We start from the raw sequence: 21727 nt of genomic DNA on the forward strand, positions 1-21727 counted from the left end.
ACTATCAAAATAAATAATATACTCACAAAATTTCAATGTATAGCTTCAAAAATTCAAAGTGATACATTTAATCCGCCATTTGTCCAAATCTTCTGAAATTTGGTGTACATGCCTCATTCCTCATGGGGAACAAAAAGCCTCAAGAACCCATAACTTCCGCCATGATGGATTTTCCCGTGACGTTGAAAATTTGCGAAAACCTACAAAACTCTTCTTCTCCTGAACCGTAGCTCCAATTGACTTGAAATTTGTTACACATGTGTAGAATGGACATCCTTGAAAACATTACTTAGGAAAAATGAATACTGATACAAAATGGCTGAAAGGAGCGTGTTTATGTAAATGTCCAAATTTTAACAATATATACGTGTCAATAAATCAAATGTAATTTTGACTGATGGTTTTTCAAACCTAACATGCTTCAAGATGACATCACTCTGAAGTACTCAGCAAAGAATGGCCAACATTCAGCCCCTAGGGGCGCTACAGGCCATGCCGAAATTCCCATTTTCTGGTCTAAAATGTTCTAATTTGGTACAATGGTACTACAGGCCAACAGGAACCCACAAACCAAGAATGGCCGACATTAGCCACTAGGGGCGCTAAAGGCCATGCCAAAATTCCCGCTTTCTGGTCAAAAATGTTCTAATTTGGTACATTGATACTACAGGCCAACAGGAACCCACAAACCAAGAATGGCCAACATTCACCCCTAGAGGCGCTACAGGCCATGCCGAAATTCCCATTTTCTGGTCTAAAATGTTCTAATTTGGTACAATGGTACTACAGGCCAACAGGAACCCACAAACCAAGAATGGCCAACATTCAGCCATTAGGGAGCTTACAGGTAATTCCCAAAAGTCCCATTTTCTGGTCAAACATTTTCTAATTTGGTACATTGATTCTACAGGCCAAAAGGAACCCACAAACCAAGAATGGCCCACATTCAGCCCCTAGGGAGCTTACAGGCCACTCCAAAATTCCCATTTTCTGGTCAAATATTTTCTAATTTTGTACATTGATACTACAGGCCAACAGGAACCCACAAACCAAGAATGGCCCACATTCGACCATAGGTGGTGCTGCAGGCCACGCCCCAAAAAATATTTTCAAAGTGATACCATTTCCACGCCATTTGTCCAATTCTTCTGAAACTTGGTGTACATGCCTCATTTCTCATTGGGAACAAAAAAGCCTCAAGGATCCATAAGGTCTGTATTGATGGATTTTTCTGTACACTGAAAATGTTTCGTTTAGGATTCAGACAGAAATACGTGGTTTTTGGATTCATCCATTGAGAGGGTTTAACCCCAACCCTCTACTGATCAATTTTAAATGATTTGCCATTTTGAGGAGGAATCCGCATTGCTGCTTGCAGCTATATTTTCCTTCTGTTTCTTCCTCTTTTTTTTCTTTAGTTCATTGTCTTGGTTGTCAGTGCATTTGGGGTTCTTGGGGGTGGGGAATGGAATGAACTGCATCATTTATTACTTAATTTCTATTTAGTTTTTCTCCTGGGGGGACTGTGGGATGGGTCTCGAATGGTTGAGGGACAGGTATTTGGGAACATGATCACTTATTTATTTTTTTGGCCTGGTGGTAGATTGGTCAACATGCCCTTGAGCAGGGCATTGACCCTGGATGCTTCTCAAATCAAATCACTTTATTGTCACACTACCATGTACACAAGTGCAACAGTAGGTGAAATTCTTGTGTGCAGTTCCGAGCAATATAGCAGTCATGACAGTGACGAGACATACACTCACCTAAAGGATTATTAGGAACACCTGTTCAATTTATCATTAATGCAATTATCTAATCAACCAATCACATGGCAGTTGCTTCAATGCATTTAGGGGTGTGGTCCTGGTCAAGACAATCTCCTGAACTCCAAACTGAATGTCAGAATGGGAAAGAAAGGTGATTTAAGCAATTTTTAGCGTGGTATGGTTGTTGGTGCCAGATGGGCCGGTCTGAGTATTTCACAATCTGCTCAGTTTCTGGGATTTTCACGCACAACCATTTCTAGGGTTTACAAAGAATGGTGTGAAAAGGGAAAAACATCCAGTATGCGGCAGTCCTGTGGGCGAAAATGCCTTGTTGAGAATGGCTAGAGGTCAGAGGAGAATGGGCCGACTGATTCAAGCTGATAGAAGAGCAACTTTGCCTGAAATAACCACTCGTTACAACCGAGGTATGCAGCAAAGCATTTGTGAAGCCACAACACGCACAACCTTGAGGCGGATGGGCTACAACAGCAGAAGACCCCACCGTGTACCACTCATCTCCACTACAAATAGGAAAAAGAGGCTACAATTTGCAAGAGCTCACCAAAATTGGACAGTTGAAGACTGGAAATATGTTGCCTGGTCTGATGAGTCTCGATTTCTGTTGAGACATTCAGATGGTAGAGTCAGAATTTGGCGTAAACAGAATGAGAACATGGATCCATCATGCCTTGTTACCACTGTGCAGGCTAGTGGTGGTGGTGTAATGGTGTGGGGGATGTTTTCTTGGCACACTTTAGGCCCCTTAGTGCCAATTGGGCATCGTTTAAATGCCACGGCCTACCTGAGCATTGTTTCTGACCATGTCCATCCCTTTATGGCCACCATGTACCCATCCTCTGATGGCTACTTCCAGGAGGATAATGCACCATGTCACAAAGCTCGAATCATTTCAAATTGGTTTCTTGAACATGACAATGAGTTCACTGTACTAAAATGGCCCCCACAGTCACCAGATCTCAACCCAATAGAGCATCTTTGGGATGTGGTGGAATGGGAGCTTCGTGCCCTGGATGTGCATCCCACAAATCTCCATCAACTGCAAGATGCTATCCTGTCAATATGGGCCAACATTTCTAAAGAATGCTTTCAGCACCTTGTTGAATCAATGCTACGTAGAATTAAGGCAGTTCTGAAGGCAAAAGGGGGTCAAACACAGTATTAGTATGGTGTTCCTAATAATCCTTTAGGTGAGTGTATACCAGTTACAATAAACAACATACTTACACAACACAATTTACATATCAAATGTACACATACTTACACAACAAAATAATTATATACAATGTACAGTAGACAATACACACAATATAGAATACACAATATACAATAAGAGTATATGAAATATATATAGTAGTTGTATTGAGGAGAATATGTTGACAGTCCAGTGTGAGATTATAGATGAATAAAATGCAATGCTAATTACTGATCCTGATAGATCAAGTGTTCAACAGTCTGATTGCTTGGGGGAAGAAGCTGTCATGTAGTCGGCTGATGCAGGTCCTGATGCTGCGATACCGCCTGCCTGATGGTAGCAGTGAGAACAGACCATGACTCGGGTGGCTGGAGTCTCTGATGATCCTCCAAGCTGTTTTCACACACCGCCTTGTATATATGTCCTGGAGGGAGGGAAGCTCAGCTCCGATGATGTTTCTGGCAGTTTGCGCCACCCTTTGCAGGGCTTTGCAGTTGTGGGCGGTGCTATTGCCGTACCAGGCGGTGATGCAGCCAGTCAGGAAGCTCTCTACAGTACTAGTGTAAAACCGTGTGAGGATGTGTTGGTTCATTCCAAACTTCCTCAGCCATCTCAGGAAGAAGAGGTGCTGGTGAGCCTCAGTAATGTGGACACCGAGCAACTTGAAACTGCTGACTCTCTCTACCGGTGCTCCGTTAATGGTGATGGGGCTGTGTTCTCCGTCTTTCTTCCTCAAGTCCACTACAAGCTCTTTGGTCTTACTGACGTTGAGGGAGAGGTTGTGCTCCTGACACCAGCGTGTCAGAGTGTGCACCTCCTCTCTGTAGGCTCTTTCATCATTGTCAGTGATCAGACCTACCACCGTCGTATCGTCAGCAAACTTAAGGATGGTATTGGAGCTATGTGTTGCCACACAGTCATGTGTGTATAGTGAATACAGGAGTGGGCTGAGAACACAGCCCTGCGGGGCTCCAGTGTTGGGGGTCAGTGATGAGGAGGTGTTGCTGCCCATTCTAACCACCTGACATCTGCCTGACAGGAAATCCAGGATCCAGCTGCACAGCGAGCTGTTTAAACCCAGAGCCCGGAGTTTCTCATCAAGCTTGGAGGGCACTATGGTGTTGAATGCTGAGCTGTAGTCTACAAACAGCATTCTCACATATGTGTTCCTTTTTTCCAGATGGGAGAGAACAGTGTGTATTGTAGATGCAATGGCATCATCAGTGGAGCGGTTGTTGCGGTAGACAAACTGCAATGTGTGTCGCTCTGAATGGGAATCTTGTTGAGCGGCTTCACTGCAAGTATATTGTATGTTTTGAATATTCAATAAATATGCTGACAGTAACCTAGTTTCCATCCACTTTTCACACTTTTTTTTCTCCCCGTCTTATGCCTGTTTCCATTCAAAGGCCTTTTATCGATAAAAATGTCATGATTGAAAAAAAAAAAAAAAAGGTTGCATACATTTTGGTTTAAGCCGTTTCCATACAAAAATGTGTGTATACAGACAGTTGTTGTTGCCATCCTGTACATGTCCCACAGGTGTGATATTCAGATGTACAATGTTGCAATGTTTGGGCTGAATACAGGTTCCCTTTCAAGTTGGTCACTTCGATGCTGCATCAGTAGCGGAGGCTATGGGAAACTCCTCCCAGGAGTGACAATCTCTGAAGCCCTTCAGAATCACACCCATCTATTGGTAGATGACGCTTGATGCTCCACCCCCATGCATCATCTCGGACATACAAACCAGAAAACACAGCACTATTTCATCAATTTCTCTTTTCATGGTCACAAATTCATCTATTGCGCTCTGTACACCCGAATCTTTTCTTCGTTGTTGAAACTGCACACCTTAACATCAAGTGGATTATTTCTACCTTCCTGCATGTGCTCCGACAAACAGCATATCCTTCTGTGTTTTTATATTACATTGTGTTGTATTGTGTGTTTATTTCAGTGAAAAGAATCAAAAAGAGCCTTTTGCTTAACAACATATACATCATCTTTATATGTTGTTAAGCAAAAGGCTCTTTTTGTAAACGTTTCCACAAGCACATAAAAAAACTAGAAATATTGAACAGGCACAAGATTATGATGAGGGGGTACTATATCACTTAAGTTCATCCCTGTAAGGCATGCAGCGCTCGTGGAGATTGATTGTGTTCATTGCGCGCGTATGACACTCAAAGTGCTTTGCCCTTGGGTTGCTTTCTGGAAAAGTTCACGTCAGTCTCCTCTCTTCCCTATATCTAGTGAGGACGGGATACAGAGCACAGAGAATTGAGGATCATTTGTTGCCTGTTTGAGCCTGTCCGTCTTCTTCATAAGTGGCTTTGCGCCTCGCTCCGGCAATGCCATCGTTCATGTTTGCAGATTATGACAGTAATTGTCGCTGGGCTTTCATTAGTGAGACATCCATCTGGGATTTAGGACTTGGGTTCCCTGTTCAGTCCACTTGATGCAGTATGCTTGCGTGTACTCTCTCTAATGACCGTACTACTAATTGCCTTGGCTTCAATCAAATGTGTCGGGGATATTTAGGCCCTGCCACACTAAGATTCTGGTTTAGAATTTGGACCCGGACTTTCACAAGCCGTTCTCAAGCCTGGGGAGGGTTACGTGCCCAAGGTTTTGGCCTCTCCCTTTAGATTTCAGGTGGTAGACTTAAATGCTTTCGCTCCTACTCCATTTGAATCAGATGAGGTGCAGTCAGTCAAAACAATCAAAGTATGATGAACAGTACACAACAGACAAAATATGGTGAGCGAAGTTATATAATATATATATATATATATATGAAGTAGAAAATTCAGTGTTGATTTCAGAAGGCTTCATATTAGGGGTTTTCACATTTGAGGACATGTGTCATCCTCCCCATTTTTGTAAAATAACTCCCCTCAACCTAAAATCCCATTCAGAAAGAAATTTGTGCTAATACCCTTGACAGCTTTGAATAATGACTAAGGATATGCACAATAAATGCATACAATAAATGCATACAATATATATATATATATATATATATATATATATATATATATATATATATATATATATATATATATGTATGCATTTATTGTGCATATCCTTAGTCATTATTCAAAGCGTGTCAAGGGTATTAGCACAAATTTCTTTCTGAATGGGATTTTAGGTTGAGGGGAGTTATTTTACAAAAATGGGGAGGATGACACATGTCCTCAAATGTGAAAACCCCTAATATGAAGCCTTCTGAAATCAACACTGAATTTTCTACTTCAAAGAATAATGTAAAGTCTGTTTGATGTAACCACAAAATATCTGTAATATTCCTATATAAATGTTTGGGATTATGTGAGTGCATCATACCTTTGGCAATCTGGGGGCCACAGGTGACTCTAGGTCATAGTTCATACTGGCTGCCTCATTCTGCTCGCAATACTGGGGCTTCAGCTTGCCGTATCTTTGACTGCAGTGCCGGAGACTTTTCCTGTGCCATTCCTGCTGCTGAGATTCACAGCCACTGCCAACGCCAAACCACTGAGCTGTACCCCTGTTTTTACAAAGCAACAGACTATAATATAATGTAAATTATCTTATACAAGCACAAATGTGAAAGGGGTTAGATGCTATATTGGAAAGAAACTGACTTTAGGAGTCATGTACTGTTAATGAAATGCCATTCTTTTTCTGGAACTTCTTTAGTTGTTCTTATCACAATTTGCCAGGTCATAACATGATTTTTCACTACAGTCACACTCTTGAGATCAATAAAGAACATTTATTCATTCATTTATTTCTCTATCCATTCACTCCTCCATTTATCTGTGACAGGCATGCTTACCTGCGTATGCTCTGAGAAAGAGAAGTCTGTCTCCTGAACACTGTTCTACGGTCCACTGCAGTTGGACTGTTGTCTGACAACTCTTCAATCGACTGCTGTAAATGCACACTCTTCTTAAATGTCAGCTGCATGGGCTATAAATCACACATCAACACAAATCATTTTTCAAGTTTTGTTAAAGTAAACTAACTACTACTATTAACCAACTGGTGCCAAGGTCACTTTTAATGGTGTAAAATGGGCATGATGGAATAAAACTGTTGATTTGTGCTCTATTACCACCTTCTGCTGCTTACACCAACGATAGAAATAAATGCAGTTAGAATCACAAAATATGAGGTAGAGCATTGCTTAGAACCTTATAGTGAACTTATTGTAATGTAATATGAAGCACTTAAATTATAATCTTAATATATAGTGTGCACAGTGACTAGGGCTGAGTGATATATCTAATATTCACAATATAATCATGATTGTAATTGGTGCCAAAGGTGCTTCAACAAAGTATTGAGCAAAGGCTGCAAATACCTATGTACTTATGATTTTTTTTCATTTTTTATTCTTAATAAATTTGTAAAGATTTCAAACAAACTTCTTTCACATTGTCATTATGGGGTATTGTTTGTAGAATTTTGAGGAAAATAATGAATTCAATCAATTTTGGAATAAGGCTGTAACATGACAAAATGTGGAAAAAGTGAAGCGTTGTGAATACTTTCTGGATGCACTGTATCTGGTAGCCAGCCCATAATAAAAGGGCCTGGGCTCACCTGCTGAGTGTTGGAACAATAAACGCTCTAGACAGAGAGGACTTTGAAAGAGATGGACACCACGTAGTGTTTGTGACAACCAACCTGCTGCAAAGCATACGTCATGCAAGGACACACCATTTGTCCATGCCCAGGAAGAGGACATGCCTCTAGTTGAATGCGCTTTCACACAAATAGGGCATCTCACGCCCTGCGATTCATAAGTAAGGGCACTCGCATCAAGGATCCAGTAAAAGAACCTTTGCTTGTGCTTGTGTTATGAAGGACTCGTCCTCCATAACAACAAAGAGCTGATCCGACAGCCTAAACTTGCACTTGCGCTCCATGCATGTGTGATGTACAGGGCATAACAAACAATTGCATTGATCAAATGCAACAAATGCTGCTCCTCATCTGAAATAAACAGTGGGGGAGAGAAGGCTTGTAGGTGGACCACCTCAGCCCCGAAGGGCATGGATAGATAGCAAGGAAAGAAACCGCTCGTATTTCAGGATGACTGAAGTGTTGGGTGCCAAAGGCTGGTCGCCTGCTGCACATTGCACCTCAGCCTGCGCTGAACACATCCGTGATTACCACCTTTTGCCAGAAGACCTGACCCAGCATGATGCTTTTAAAAGGCTGGAGCTGTCCAAGGTGCTTGAGCAGCCAGATAGCAGCGAGTTATGTCAATGCGCATGCACCCCTGGCGCCAGGCAAGCCACCAGCGTTGGAGAGGTCTCATGTAAAAGACTTCAGTGTGATGGTGTATGCTTTTTGCCCAGTTTGACGTTGCCATTTGTACAACCTGGGTTTCAGAGTAGTAAATGCCTATGCTCACACAACAGAGCCTCCGATTGGGCTAATAATAGCCCATAATAGAAATAGATAAAAATGTGCATGCCGCTTCAAATGGAGCGAGTGCTGCATCAATACACTTCGAGTGTGTGGAGAGCCAAGGAAATTACTCTAAATTAATAAACTGTTCCCTCGATACATTACACACACGTAGTCCAAATCCATTACAAATCCGTTATATAAAGAACAGAAATACAGTATATTATGTACAGTGCAATGTATGTAATGACAGAAGTGGATATGTTGGATAATATAAATAGACTTAACTGTGTATTGCACATAATTATTGCTCAATGTGTCAACTTAACAGTTCATGAGATGGATAGCCTGAGGGAAAAAACTGTTCCTGTACCTGATGGTTCTGGTGCTCAGAGCTCTGAAGCAACGGCCAGGAGGCAACAGTTCAAAAAGGTAGTGGGCTGGGTGAGTGGGGTCCAGAGTGATTTTACCAGCCTTTTTCCTCACTCTGGAAGTGTATAGTTCTTGAAGGGGGGGCAGGGGTGCAACCAATAATCCTCAGCAGTCCGAACATATTTGCATCCTGAGCTGAGACCATAGTTGACCAAACGCTGTGAAACGATTGTGTTGGTTAGCTCACTCGCCCGCTCAGCACTAGGAAGCACAGAGTGTGAAGGTAAAAGAAGCGGGAAGGGCTTCTTTGAGTGCATGCACCTCGTGCAGAGCAACGAGTGCTTTTCCCTTTCTGAGAACATGCTTTACTTAAACACAACCCACAGTAGCAACATTGTGTATTATCCCAGTCCCGACAAACACCGGCGGGGAGGGGAAGAGAAATGAGAATGTTTGGGTCTCATGAAGGCATCACAAATGCTTTTCTCTTTTTGTAAGAATCTCTGCGTTTCATCCAGGCGAACTCTGGCGGGGAATGAGCAGCATGTGAATGTGTGGGGTCTCTTTCAACAAGCGCTTTCTCTTTTGTTTGAGAACATTGGTTGTGTGAACACAACACACAAACACATTTGTGTATCATCCCAGCGATTTACAGCAGGGAATGAGCAGACTACGAATGTGTGCATCTCAATATTTGCAACTAGCACATTCCTGATTTTTATGAAAACTGTTTATGTGAACACAATAGCCTCACGGCGAACACCAGTGGGGAGGGGAAGTGAACAGCGTAAATGTGCGTGTGTGTCAAGCACTTTCTCTATTGTGCGAGAAGATTGCTTATGTGAAAATCATCACACAAAAACAACACATGTAACCTTCCAGCTAACTCCGTCGAGGAGGGGGAAGATGTGGCAGTGGTTGCTCAGCAGTTGATCAGAAGGTAGGGAGTTCAAGCCCCAGCACAGCAAAGATGCCACTGTTGAGCCCTTGACCCTATCTGCTCCAGGGGCACTGTATTATGGCTGACGCTGCGCTCTGACCCAGCTTAGCTGGGATATGTGAAAAAATATTTCAAACATTTCACTGTATATGTTCAAAATCTATAAAGTATGACAAAAAATAAAGGCGTCTTCTTCTTCTAAGTGAACAGTATGTATATGTGTGTATGTTGAGAACGTGCAGCACGAGCAGACGCAACCAGTACTATGTCTGTTGTGTGAGAAAATCATTATACAGAAACAACATGCATGCATTCTCCCAGGGAACTCTGGTGAGGAGGGGAAGTTAAAAGCATGTAGATGTGTGTGCATGTTGAGCACGTGCAGCGCGCAGCAAACATCGCTTTCTTTACTGTGTGATAACAATGTTTATGTGAACACAATATAAAGGAACACACTTGACTACCATCCCGGCTTATCTGGTGGGGATGAGTAACGTGTGAATGCGTGCGCCTCGACAGAAACGTATTTCCGTTTTGTGTGTGTGTGTGTGTGTGTGTGTGTGTGTGTGTGTGTGTGTGTGTGTGTGTGTGTGTGTGTGAAAACAACACACAGAAACACATTTGTCTATCATCCCTGAATACTTGGTGAGGATAAGCAGCATATGAATTGTGAGAGCATTCACTATTTGACACAAAAAGGGAAGATTGAGGGGCTAGTGGGGCTTGCACCAGTGTGAGATTCTCCTTGGTTTCTTCCATCTCTACCTCGCAGCCCCACTGTGCTTTTTCGTGTGGTTCCTCGAGAATTAACACAGAGGAAGTGGTTGGGAGGGCACGGGAGGCAGAATTGTCCCTCAGAACGAATGCGGGAGCATCTTGAGCCTCATGTCCTTACAGTGAGGGTAGTCTGTACCCATGAGAGCTGCTTCAGCATGGATGTGGCTGTTGTAGAAATTGTAATACTCATTGATCAGTAATAGTCATTGCAAAGGAATGCCCCTGTATCTAAGGAATGTAGAGGTGGAGGATCTGCTTCTGTTGGAGACATTGGGGAGTAATTCCTATGTGATGACTGGGTCCTACTTGCAAGAATAAATTATTTTAAAAGACTGTTTGATTCAGAGTGTCTCTTACATTTACATTTACGCATTTGGCAGACGCTTTTATCCAAAGCGACTTACAGTGCACTTATTACAGGGACAATCCCCCTGGAGCAACCTGGAGTTAAGTGCCTTGCTCAAGGGCCCAACAGTGGCATATTGGTGGTGCTGGGGCTTGAACCCCCGACCTTCTGGTCAGTAACCCTGAGCCTCAAACTAAAACAAATAATTTAAGATGCTACACCCAAATGTGCCAGAAAAGCTTCACCAGTCTACTAGATTTGGTCATTGGCCCAGTGGGGTGGCCCTCAGAGTAGGTTCATACCTTTTTGCCTTGCTCAGTGTTTGGAATGGCGATCATCAGACTAGGCGGCTTCTTGCTCTTCAGTCTGCTTTTTGATTGGTCATTGTTGCTGTTTGAGGCCTCTTCTTCCTTAGATGACATCTTCGTTAATGTTCAGGTCTTTAAAAAAAAAAAAAAACAATGTAAATGATTGTACCCAATTAAACAATCCAAAATGGTTGGAAAAAATGACACTCAAATCACTTTTTGAAAAGCCCTTCAACAACAGTTTGAGCAAAACGTGAGCATTAAAATTGACAAAAAGGCTTTAAAATCACAACAAATTAAAAGGCAAAAATCCCATAAAAAAAAACAAAAACATACTGGCAACTGCACAAATGGATTGTCAAATGGAAAGTCATTGATGCCAATTCATTATACTAGCTATGATATAAAACATTTGGTTTAGCCTTAACAGACCTAAATAGATGCATTTCCAGGCCAAATCAGGCCAAACAGTTATGAGCATGGCGAGTAAGGGTTCCAGTAGCATTTCCACTTGAACACGCTTCAGTAAGGTACAACAACAAACTGTTCTTAGCCCGGAGTTCTCAGCATGGTTTGCATACCATGGTTAGCTTCCAAAGTTTACCGTTTTGGCACCACACTAGCAGATCTCTTCAGTCGGAGGTATAGCACACATGCCGATTAAGAATGGTGGAGGGGTGACAGACATACGAACTGTCTGCATAAGCATAATTAACTGTAATAGAGGAAGATATTTAGGAAGCAATCAATAGAGTAACTTTACCTTGTGAAAGTGTATTATTGTGAATTTATCCCCTTGAGGCTTGCCGTGGGTCCATATGCAGCCTTCAGTGAGTGTACAAATTAGGTTCAATAAAAATACTGTTGTGCCTCCACTGGTTTCATTAGTCATTTTAGTGCAGGTGAAAAACACAGGAAAAACACTTGGTGAGAGAATCACTATGGGTTACAATCAGTGTTTGTGATGATATGCAGATGAGTGCGATGAAAACATTAAGATCAGCGTGACTGCTTGTTGGTTCTACAGTAAAAGAAGCAGCACATTGGTCACTTGAAGAGTACACAAGAGACCACCCAAGTGACAGAAATTATTTTCTGTCATGTTAGATGGGACTTTTAACCCATTGCTGGAAACATTAACTCAACAGGGAGTTCCGACAGTCAAGGCATTATCAAACTCCCGCTGGCAGAAGCTAATGCACACTCTCACTCTCTTCTTCTGGCCGGAAATTATTTAAATGAAGCTCACACCTGTAAAATCACTGGAAATATCGGCTAGTGTGAAATGTTTTTATTGCTGACCACAACATCATTACTCATTTTTAACGTGTTTTCGAAAGGTTATAAAAATGTTTGTGACTGATCACAGCTTCAAAGAATTAAAGCTGTACTTGAGAACATAGCCATACCCCGAAGAGGTGAGTGAAGACTCCACCCATACAGAGGAAAGGCTTTAAAATTTCATTACAAATAAAACATTTGTAAATGCATACACTTAACAGTCACAGCAGAGGATGTAACTGTCTCACTCCTCAAGCATTGTTTTCAGGCCATATGTAATTAATCAGAAATAAGTTATGAGGTCCATAGTGGAACAGATCGAGAAATCAGGAAGAAATTTCTGGAAATTGGACACCCTTCAAGTCTGTGAAAATCAATTCTGTAGGGGTGGCTGAGGGAAGACAACAGAAGAAAAAGCAGCTTTGTGCTTTCTCTTTAGCTTTGAGCAAAAATATATCAAGGGCAAAAGATTTTAGCTCAGTGCTCTCTATAATGGAGTTTTTGAAAGCTGTGAAGAGAAGCAGGAAAAGAAATCTCCCCACACTCAGACAAACAAATTTATTTTGATTTCTGATATATGATATACTCTGCATGCATTCCAAAATAATGCATCACACTGGATAGTTAATGTGGGTTTTAGGTGGTTTTCATACTGGGCACATTTGCAACAGAGTGCAATTGTTCATCTGATTGTGCGATTGCTTTTGAGAAACAGATGATGTACAGCCATGGTCAAAAGAATTGGCAGTGACATACATTTTGTGTTTCGCAAAGTTTTCTGCTTCAGTTGTTGTGGTTTTGATTCACATTGTTTCTAGATTATTGTGCAGAGTGATCAGATGCATTTTAAATAATTGCAAAAAGCTTCATTGGCCATAAAAATGAACTTTATCGCAAAAACCCAAATTTCACTGTTTTTTGGCCCTGGCTCAAAATGACCAGCTAACATAATTTCACTTATCATATCAGCAGCACCTGGGAAAGTGTGAATGAGTACTAGTCAGGTTAAAATCACTATAATTCTGACTGATTATAAGAGCAGACTGATTGCTATAAATGGAGGGAAGTGCTTCCAATCATTAGCGGTGTCCGAAACCGCCCCCATCCACTAAATAGTGCACAATTTCGGGTGTCGACCATTTTGTAGTGGTGTGTGAATTCATTCCCTACATCTGTTCACTCATTCTTTCCCACAATGCAATCTGATTTTGAGGGTACATACAATGTACACTCTCCGACCCCAGTTTCCCATAACCCAACGCGGAGACGGCTGCAGAGTGCCAAAAAAAAAAAATGCAAATGGCGGACGCAAACATTGGAGGCGGAAACTTTACAAATGTAAGTAACTATTTTACTAATACAAATAAATCTGTATCAAGATATAAGTAAAATTATACATATTGATGGATTCAACTGAACGCCGCTTAAATGCAATTTTTGACTCAAAACTAGCAAGGGTAATTTTTATGGTCGAGATTTCACGCAGCAAATGATAATTTGTTGGCTTGTTTACATATATTATTTATCACATGTAACTACTGTACTCGCATACGCCTTAGAAAATAATGGACTGAAGATTTTCTATCGATTTAGGCATGGATGAAGATGTAACGAGTCTCATAATGAGCAGGATGGCCAACTCTTCCCTGGGCACAGGAATGTAGCCCAGCTTGGATGGGAGTGAGTTTGTAGATTACTTTTCCTCAGAAATGAGTAGTGTTCGGTTTCATTTAATATGTGTAATTAGTAATATTTAAATCATTACATTGCATGCACTACAGAAATGGGGTTGCTTGGTGTGGTAACCCCTGCCAAAGCTGCCAAAAAGTGGGAAACATTGAAGAACCTACAAGGTAAATTTTAATAACATATACAGTTCTGCTTGTAAATTTACACCATTTGCAAGATGTTTTTTTAATGATGCATAAAAGTAGCTTTTTTTTAGTACTGCATTAATGTAGCTATATGATATTACAGATATGTACATACATTTCACAAATTCAGATCATGTCTAAATTTACAAATTATCCTTTTAAAAAGTTTAAAAGTCCTTGGTTCTTAATATCACATGTCCTCTTCAGGGTCAATGACTGTGGCCTTTTCTGATGTTTGAGCATAGCACTTCTTGTTTGATCTCTCAACCACAAGTGGCAGATCCAGCTTTGCCACTCAGAACAATTGAGGGGCTCATACTCAACTATTACAAAAGGCTACAAATTGTCATTTATGCTTAGAGGCAAATAAGAAGTTTTTTTAAATATTTAATTATTTTTTTCTAATGGAATGTACTTCAATATCGGTTACACAGTACTGAATAAAAAACTATTTTGCTCATTTTAAAGAAAAACATACAAGGGGTATGTAAACTTTGAGCGCAGCTATACAATATTTTTATTCAGTGTTGTTCAAAAGTCTGAGGCACATTAGGTGCTTCACAAAAACATTTTTCTTAAGATAAGTTATTTTATTCTGCTTAAGAGTTTTAATTGGAAATATAAATTTTAGACTATAGTAGTATACTCACTATCATGCATTGCATTACAGAAATAGTTCACCCAAAAACAATAATCTTTAGTAATTCTCTAATAATTTCCTCACCCTTTTGTCATCTCAAACTCCTATGACTTTCTTCCACAGAATTCAAACAAAGATATTTTTTATGTAAATAGGACATCTGTTTGTTCACACAATGCAGGTGAATGGTGACCAAATCTTTTAGCTACAAAAAGGACATAAAGGCAGAATTAAGGTAATACATATGATTGTCTTCTGAAGCGATCCAATCTGTTTTGTGTGAGAACAGACCAAACTGTAACTCTATATATATATTTATATATTAGAGCTGCACGATTTGGGGTGCTGAATGTCATATTGCGATTAGCGATATAATAAACAAATAGTATCATGAGTCAACTTGTGTTAGGGTTACCTCGTCTTGTTCTCACTGTTACCCCTTGGTTGTCATGTTTGTCACTTTTGTATTCCGTAGTTTTCACTTTTGTCACAGTCTCCCTGTTAGCGTTCGTGTTCTCTGTCATTGTTTTCACCTGTCCTTATTAGTTTACCATTGGTTTGTGTTTATTCACCTTGTTATCTTGTTTTGAGTTCTGTTGTTCATTGGTTCCTGTCTTCCCTTGTCCGTGTATTTAAACCCTGTCTGTTTGTTCAGTCGGTGTCTATCGTTGTATGTTGTTAGCCTGGTATGTGTGCCCTGCCCGTTTTCTCAGTCTTGTGTTTATTCCCCCATTGAGGGTTTTTCCTTTGTTCCCGTGTTTTCCGTGTACCTGCCTTGTTTGTTTCATTAATAAAGTTGAACTGCACTTGGATCCGCATCTCCTCGTCTGCCTTCGCTGCTCATTCGTAACAACTTGCTTGGTTATCAAGGAAAATGCACAAATAGATTACGGATAATGCTGAAATGTGTATTTTTCAACTCAAAACATACAAACTAGCAACAACAACAACTATAAATGCACAGTGTTTTCAAATTAAAATATTTTTACAAAATTAAATAATATCTTCGCATTACTGCAAACTTGTTATTTTCTCAATATTTCACCTAAATAAAATAGAACAATAAATAAGAACATAGAAATGTTCATGAAAATAAGATTGTCCAAACAAACAGGGACATTTAAGCAGGATGTAACATGTACTTTCTATAAACTCTTTTGAAAAGGAAACTGGATACAAAAGTGTGGTTCACTCAAACCACTAAAACTGTTGTTGTTGTGTGTATATATATATATATATATATATATATTTCATCTACCTACCTATCTATCTATCTATCTATATATATATATATATATATATATATATATATATATATATATATATATACACACACACACACACACACACACACACACATATACATATATATATACTATATAACGATTACAGTGATTATAAAATTCATGAAGCCACACAGGTGAAATGTTTATGACAACATGCCCGCGACAGCTCCCGAGTGCTCTCTGACACATGGAATTTACATCAGCGTCTGAAATCGCTCTCTCATTTCATTCACTCACTGCTGAAATATAGTGAACTCACAGCCGTTCACTATATAGGAAATAGTGAATGAGTGAACAAGTGGGCGATTTCAGACACAGCATGTGTGTTCTTGTTCGCAATGGTTACCTATAAAAAAGATGTGCAGCCATCATCGCTTTGCATCAAAATGGCCTCACATGCAAGGAAATTGCTGCAAAGAATATTGCACCTGAAAGAACCATTTACCGGATCATCAAGAACTTCAAGAAGAGAGGTTAAACTGCAGTGAAGAAGGCTTCAGGACGTCCCAGAGTGTCCAGCAGGCGCCAGGACTGTCTCCTCCTGAGAAGTCATCTACGGAATCCTGTCAACACCAGTGCAGAGCTTGCTCAATATAGGTAGCAAGTTGGTGTGAGTACATCTGCATGCACAGTGAGGCAAAGACTTTTGGACAATGGGCTGGTGTCAAGAGGGGCAGCAATGAAGCCAATTCTCTCCAAAAAAAACATCAAAGACAGACTGAAATCTGCAGGAAGTACAAGGACTGGACAGCAGAAGACTGGTGCAAAGTTATTTTCTTTGATGAAGCCCCCTTCCGAAAACATTTGTTTTCAAATTAATGGGCCACGAGACCTTGCAGCCCAGAATCCACCCTGGCCCCTTTGCACTGGCCCCATTGGCCCAGTCCGAAATTCACCTATGCTTTGTCTTTCCTGCACTCGGTTCCATTATCTCACAGGAGACAGATGACATGAGCTCCAATGACTTCTCTCATTGGTAGTCGATGCACGATAATACTCTGCATTTGCATGACACACCCACATCCTGTCGCTCATTTCACCAGCAGTCATTGAAAATGTTTTTTCAAAGTGGAAATAAAAAGTCTAAATGGAGCAAGTTATAACTGAAAGTAAATGTTGTTCTCGCAGTGATCGGAACGGCGCAGTGAAGATCGGGCAGCACAGAGAAGGTTTTGATTCAGGTAAGGGATGGATCTAGTGTATGCTCCTGCTCCTATTCTCCACTTTATCCAGCGAGGCAGCACACATCCAGGTCAATCCTGGAAATCCTTGTATTGTTAAAGCTGAAGTATATAATTTCTGCACCACTAGCTCTATCAAATGCAATTGCAAAAATGTACTTTGTTTTCAAAACAGGTTTCTGAATATGCTCCAGTCTGACGTAGGTCAAACAAAGTGATAGTGGGTAGCGGGTAGATCAAAACAAAGAGCAATTTTCATAGCGCCACAGCAAGACAAGGCTTAAAGTTTGAAAAAATGTACCTATGAATGGCTTACTTAGTTGTTTCTGCATATTAAGCTTGTATAGAATAAAGGATTTTAACAGATAATGTTACATACTTAAGCTTTAAAGGTTCACTCAATATTTACTTCTAAATAACTTCTAAAGAAATAAATAGTAATTTGGAAACATATGTCTAAAAATCATGACCAGTCATGCGAGATGAAGAGTTAAGTCATATCAGTAACTTTATAAAAGCTCTTTTATTCTACATGGAGCAGGGCCACCACCTCATGGGGGCAGCCATATTACCATCACATGACCAGCTGAAAACTACTTGCTTGATCTCAGTAACTGCCCTATTATTGGACACTTTATTTCATAGATTAAATTAATCCTGGTTTACTGTGCATAGTGAATTTCTACAATGGCATTGACAACTGAAAACTACTGTGTTTGAATGATGCAGCGTCCAGGCCACAAGCAGGGCTGGATTGGTAATCTGGCATACCGGGCATTTTCCCGGTGGGCCGACGCACTTTGTGACTGATCAGGGGCGGACTGGCCATTGGAAGAACAAGGCCGGCCGTTAAATGATCTGAATTAGCCGCGATAAGCTAAAATGAGCAGTCGCGTTATCCAGGATGGGCCACAAATGCCGGTATGCCAAAGGGGGCAGCAATATGCAGAAAAAGACAATGACCCCCCCAACAACTTTTAGGCCAGATTCTATGTAAAATCCTTGCCCGATTTCTCTTCCCAGTCCACCCCTGGCCACAAGTTTTCAGTGTAATCCAATGTAGCTACTTCGACATACTTGCATAATTACAGAGTGCCCATTTAAATGAGAAATGCAGTGATCAGTAGAGCGTTGGTTTGTGGTGGTGGTTCTGCGTTCAATACGGGTTCGATTCCACCTTTTCCTGAACTCCTTTTCTTCCCATTTCATGTCAGCAGCTAAGACAAACTCTTTCTTTTATTCAACATTAACATAAAATACTTGAAAGCATTTTGTGGAGACATGTGTGAAATTTGTTTAAACACATAAAAGTACAAGTAACCAAATACCATGTAGGTACAAATATTACAGGACGCCAGCCATGGTGCTAACTTTTTTTATCAAAAGATATGTGTAGGAGACAAATGTAATGATTGTTCAAACCACTAGATGGCATTGTGCACCAGTGGTGTGGGTGTGGTCACCTGTTAATTTAATGTGGTATTTAAACTTCTCCTGGGTTGTATCAGGGCGGACAGGTGGCGGGAACATATGGTTCTTATCATAGAGCAACATGCTTTAAACTCTGTACGATATATTTCATTCATGGACAACGAAGTGTTTGAAATGGCTATCGTTGTGTGGACATTGTTTATTCCAAACTATGGGTAAAGAACATCTTACCACCTTGCCCTAACATATAGAAAAAAGCCACTACAATATGCAAATAATAATCTTTATAAAACAATATTTATGTGAATAATTATCTATATATACAGTATGCAATAAAGGCATGTCGCATGTCTGTTACATGTGCTACATTTTATTTTTCCACATGTATCAAACAACAACAACAACAAAGGGAAGGGGTAGCTTTCAGGGGCCCAAGAGAGATAGATCCCCCAATAGCGGTATGACGCCTGGAGATCGCCCGCCAGAGATAGCGTGCAAATTGATCATGACAAATACCGGCGCTCCAACATGGTAAATTCATGAGCTAACTGAGCTATAACTTTAATGCTGTCATTAATTTTGGATTGTTACCAAAATTAGTTAGCTGTCCACATTAAATTGTAAAAAAAATAATACAGTACAAATAATTATATTAATCATAATAACTCGTTCTTAAAACTAAACTATGGTGCCAAAATTTCCCTTTGCGCCTCCAGGCAGTGATTTTGCGAACAAATCTCACATGTGAGAATTTACAGTTTTACTGTGGCAGTACTTCCCACGGTAAAGAGGATAATTTTGGGTGAGCACCTACTGTACTCCCAGAAATGTTGAATTCTTTCCTCTGTTGACTTGTTGATGGGATCCATCTTATGACATCTGTTATCCAGTCTGTTCACGCACATGCACACTCTTCAAAAACATGTAAGAAAGCCGCTTGTGCATTTACATGGCCGAATTCTCCAGGAGAAACCTAGGTGTGTTAAACTGCTTTCTCTAAGTGCATGTGCACTTAAGAAAACTGTTTATTCCAGGGTTTTTGCTGAAAGTCATTCTGAAATGTTATGTCATGTAAATGAGAATTAAAATTTCCATTCGTGGTCATTTATGCCACAAAAACACCTAATATATTCTTCAGTATATCTTTGTTTTTATTCTGCAGAAGAAAGTCAAACAGATTTAAAACATCATGAGGATTGAGTAAATGAGGATAGAATTATAATATTTGCGTGAACCAACAAAATGCCTTGCACACCAACCAAAACACAATGCATTAAACTTACTATGTCAGAAGAAAACACTGTTCGTCTTGATTTCTGGACGGTTAGAAGGAAAAAGAGTAACAGTCACCTCACTGGCTCATCTTCAGGCTTCCTGCTAAATACACAAAGAAAATAGCTATGTCCAAAAAAGTCACCTCTTACACAATGTAATAAGAATGTTGAAAGAGTTCAAATTGACAGTAGTTCACTCCAGATAACAAAATAGAGACCTTTTCAGAATCAGGGTAATTGCGTTTTTGTGACACAACCAATAACAAAACACAGAAATGTAAATTCTATGTTCGCTCCATTTCACATAGGAAGTTAAGGCAGGCAGATAAAAGCTCTAATGATTCAGCAGTATCAGTTCTTCCTAGACAAACTTTTTATAAGGATATGCTAATTTTTATTCTGGGGGTTTGGGTTTAAAAAGCTAAAAAGTCATTAAAAAGGTCAGTAGTTGGTATTGAAGAAATAGTGAACAGTTAGGCTACAGCACATAAATGCATGTTCCCTTAAATACATTAATTCCAAGATTTCAGGTTAATTTTATTAATTTAGGTGTTATTTGTGTTATTTCATTACCTAAATAAATTGTTGACAAACGGACAAATGAAACAAGAAAAGGAGATGCATATCATATATCCATTATTAACGGATCAAAGGTTTTGTACCAGACCAGAGAGCTTAAAACTAAAGTTTTTGATAAATTGACTACATTTACATGGGCAGTTCTTGCAAAATGCAAGAAAAATCTCAGGGACTTTTGCATTGTCAAGCTACAGTCTTCATTTCTCTGTCCAATTTTACATGTCACTATGCACAATGGAATTGGTGAAGAAAGAACATCAGATGAGGAAGTGATGCCCACATTTCCCAGGTTACCTTTTGCATCATCGTAGAGCGCTGAAGAAATCAGCCAAGTAACTTTGCAACAGTAAGACACACACAACAGCCACCACAACATGGAAAACTTTATAGCCACATGCATTTCTTACATTCTTTACGCGTTGATTTTGGTGCAGATGATATGTACTTTATCCGTTGTGATTATGGTGATGTCCGAAGGCACAAGACAACACTTTTTGCTCCTGGATTTTTCTAAATCTACGAGCTCTGCTTTGCATCATTTTCATCCTTAAAAACTGTGTGTGAAGAGTACTAATAACATTTAGACCAAGAAGAGATCTCATGAATAAATAGACAATTTAGAAAATATATGGTTTGTCAATATTTTCCTAATGATCACTAGAATAGGTTTGTTGCCTGAATACTTGAAACCATTCTGTATCCGAGGGCCTACCTGTCATTTGCTTCAGGCTGCATATTCAAAATCATGCTTTCTGCATTCTTTAAATGGAGTCGACATGGGATCAGTAAAAGAAGCTGTTATAACCACTCTATGATGATTAAAAGATGTATGCAGTAGATAATGTGTACCGTAATTTCCGGACTATAAGCCGCAACTTTTTTCCCACGCTTTGAACCTCGCGGCTTATACAATGACGCAGCTAATATATGGATTTTTCCCGCTTTCAAATTTTATAAAAAAAAAAAAAAACATTCTGTGACGTGCTCAGTTTTTTTGGCGGCGTGAAGCTTTCATTAGACCAATGAAATTGCTGAACGGGTTAAGGTCAA

General features: G+C 40.0%; 1 protein-coding gene across 4 annotated transcripts in view; it reads right to left on the bottom strand.

The window, feature by feature from the left end:
• The window catches only part of LOC127653636 (inactive rhomboid protein 2-like), a 152429-nt gene that overhangs the window by 125811 nt on the left and 4891 nt on the right, over positions 1 to 21727 (bottom strand). For 2 of the 4 annotated variants that reach the window (XM_052140398.1, XM_052140395.1), the window contains exons 2-5: positions 20108 to 20201; positions 11126 to 11263; positions 6806 to 6939; positions 6331 to 6514 (exon numbers count right to left, since the gene is read on the bottom strand). In XM_052140398.1, the coding sequence (XP_051996358.1) occupies positions 6331 to 6514; positions 6806 to 6939; positions 11126 to 11245 (438 nt within the window). In that variant the 5' untranslated portion in view covers positions 11246 to 11263; positions 20108 to 20201. The remainder of the gene's footprint in view (positions 1 to 6330; positions 6515 to 6805; positions 6940 to 11125; positions 11264 to 20107; positions 20202 to 21727) is intronic. The other 2 variants (XM_052140396.1, XM_052140397.1) reach the window with 2 other exon arrangements.

This window comes from Xyrauchen texanus, chromosome 13 (assembly GCF_025860055.1).
Source record: "Xyrauchen texanus isolate HMW12.3.18 chromosome 13, RBS_HiC_50CHRs, whole genome shotgun sequence".
In the NCBI taxonomy this organism is placed as follows: domain Eukaryota; kingdom Metazoa; phylum Chordata; class Actinopteri; order Cypriniformes; family Catostomidae; genus Xyrauchen; species Xyrauchen texanus.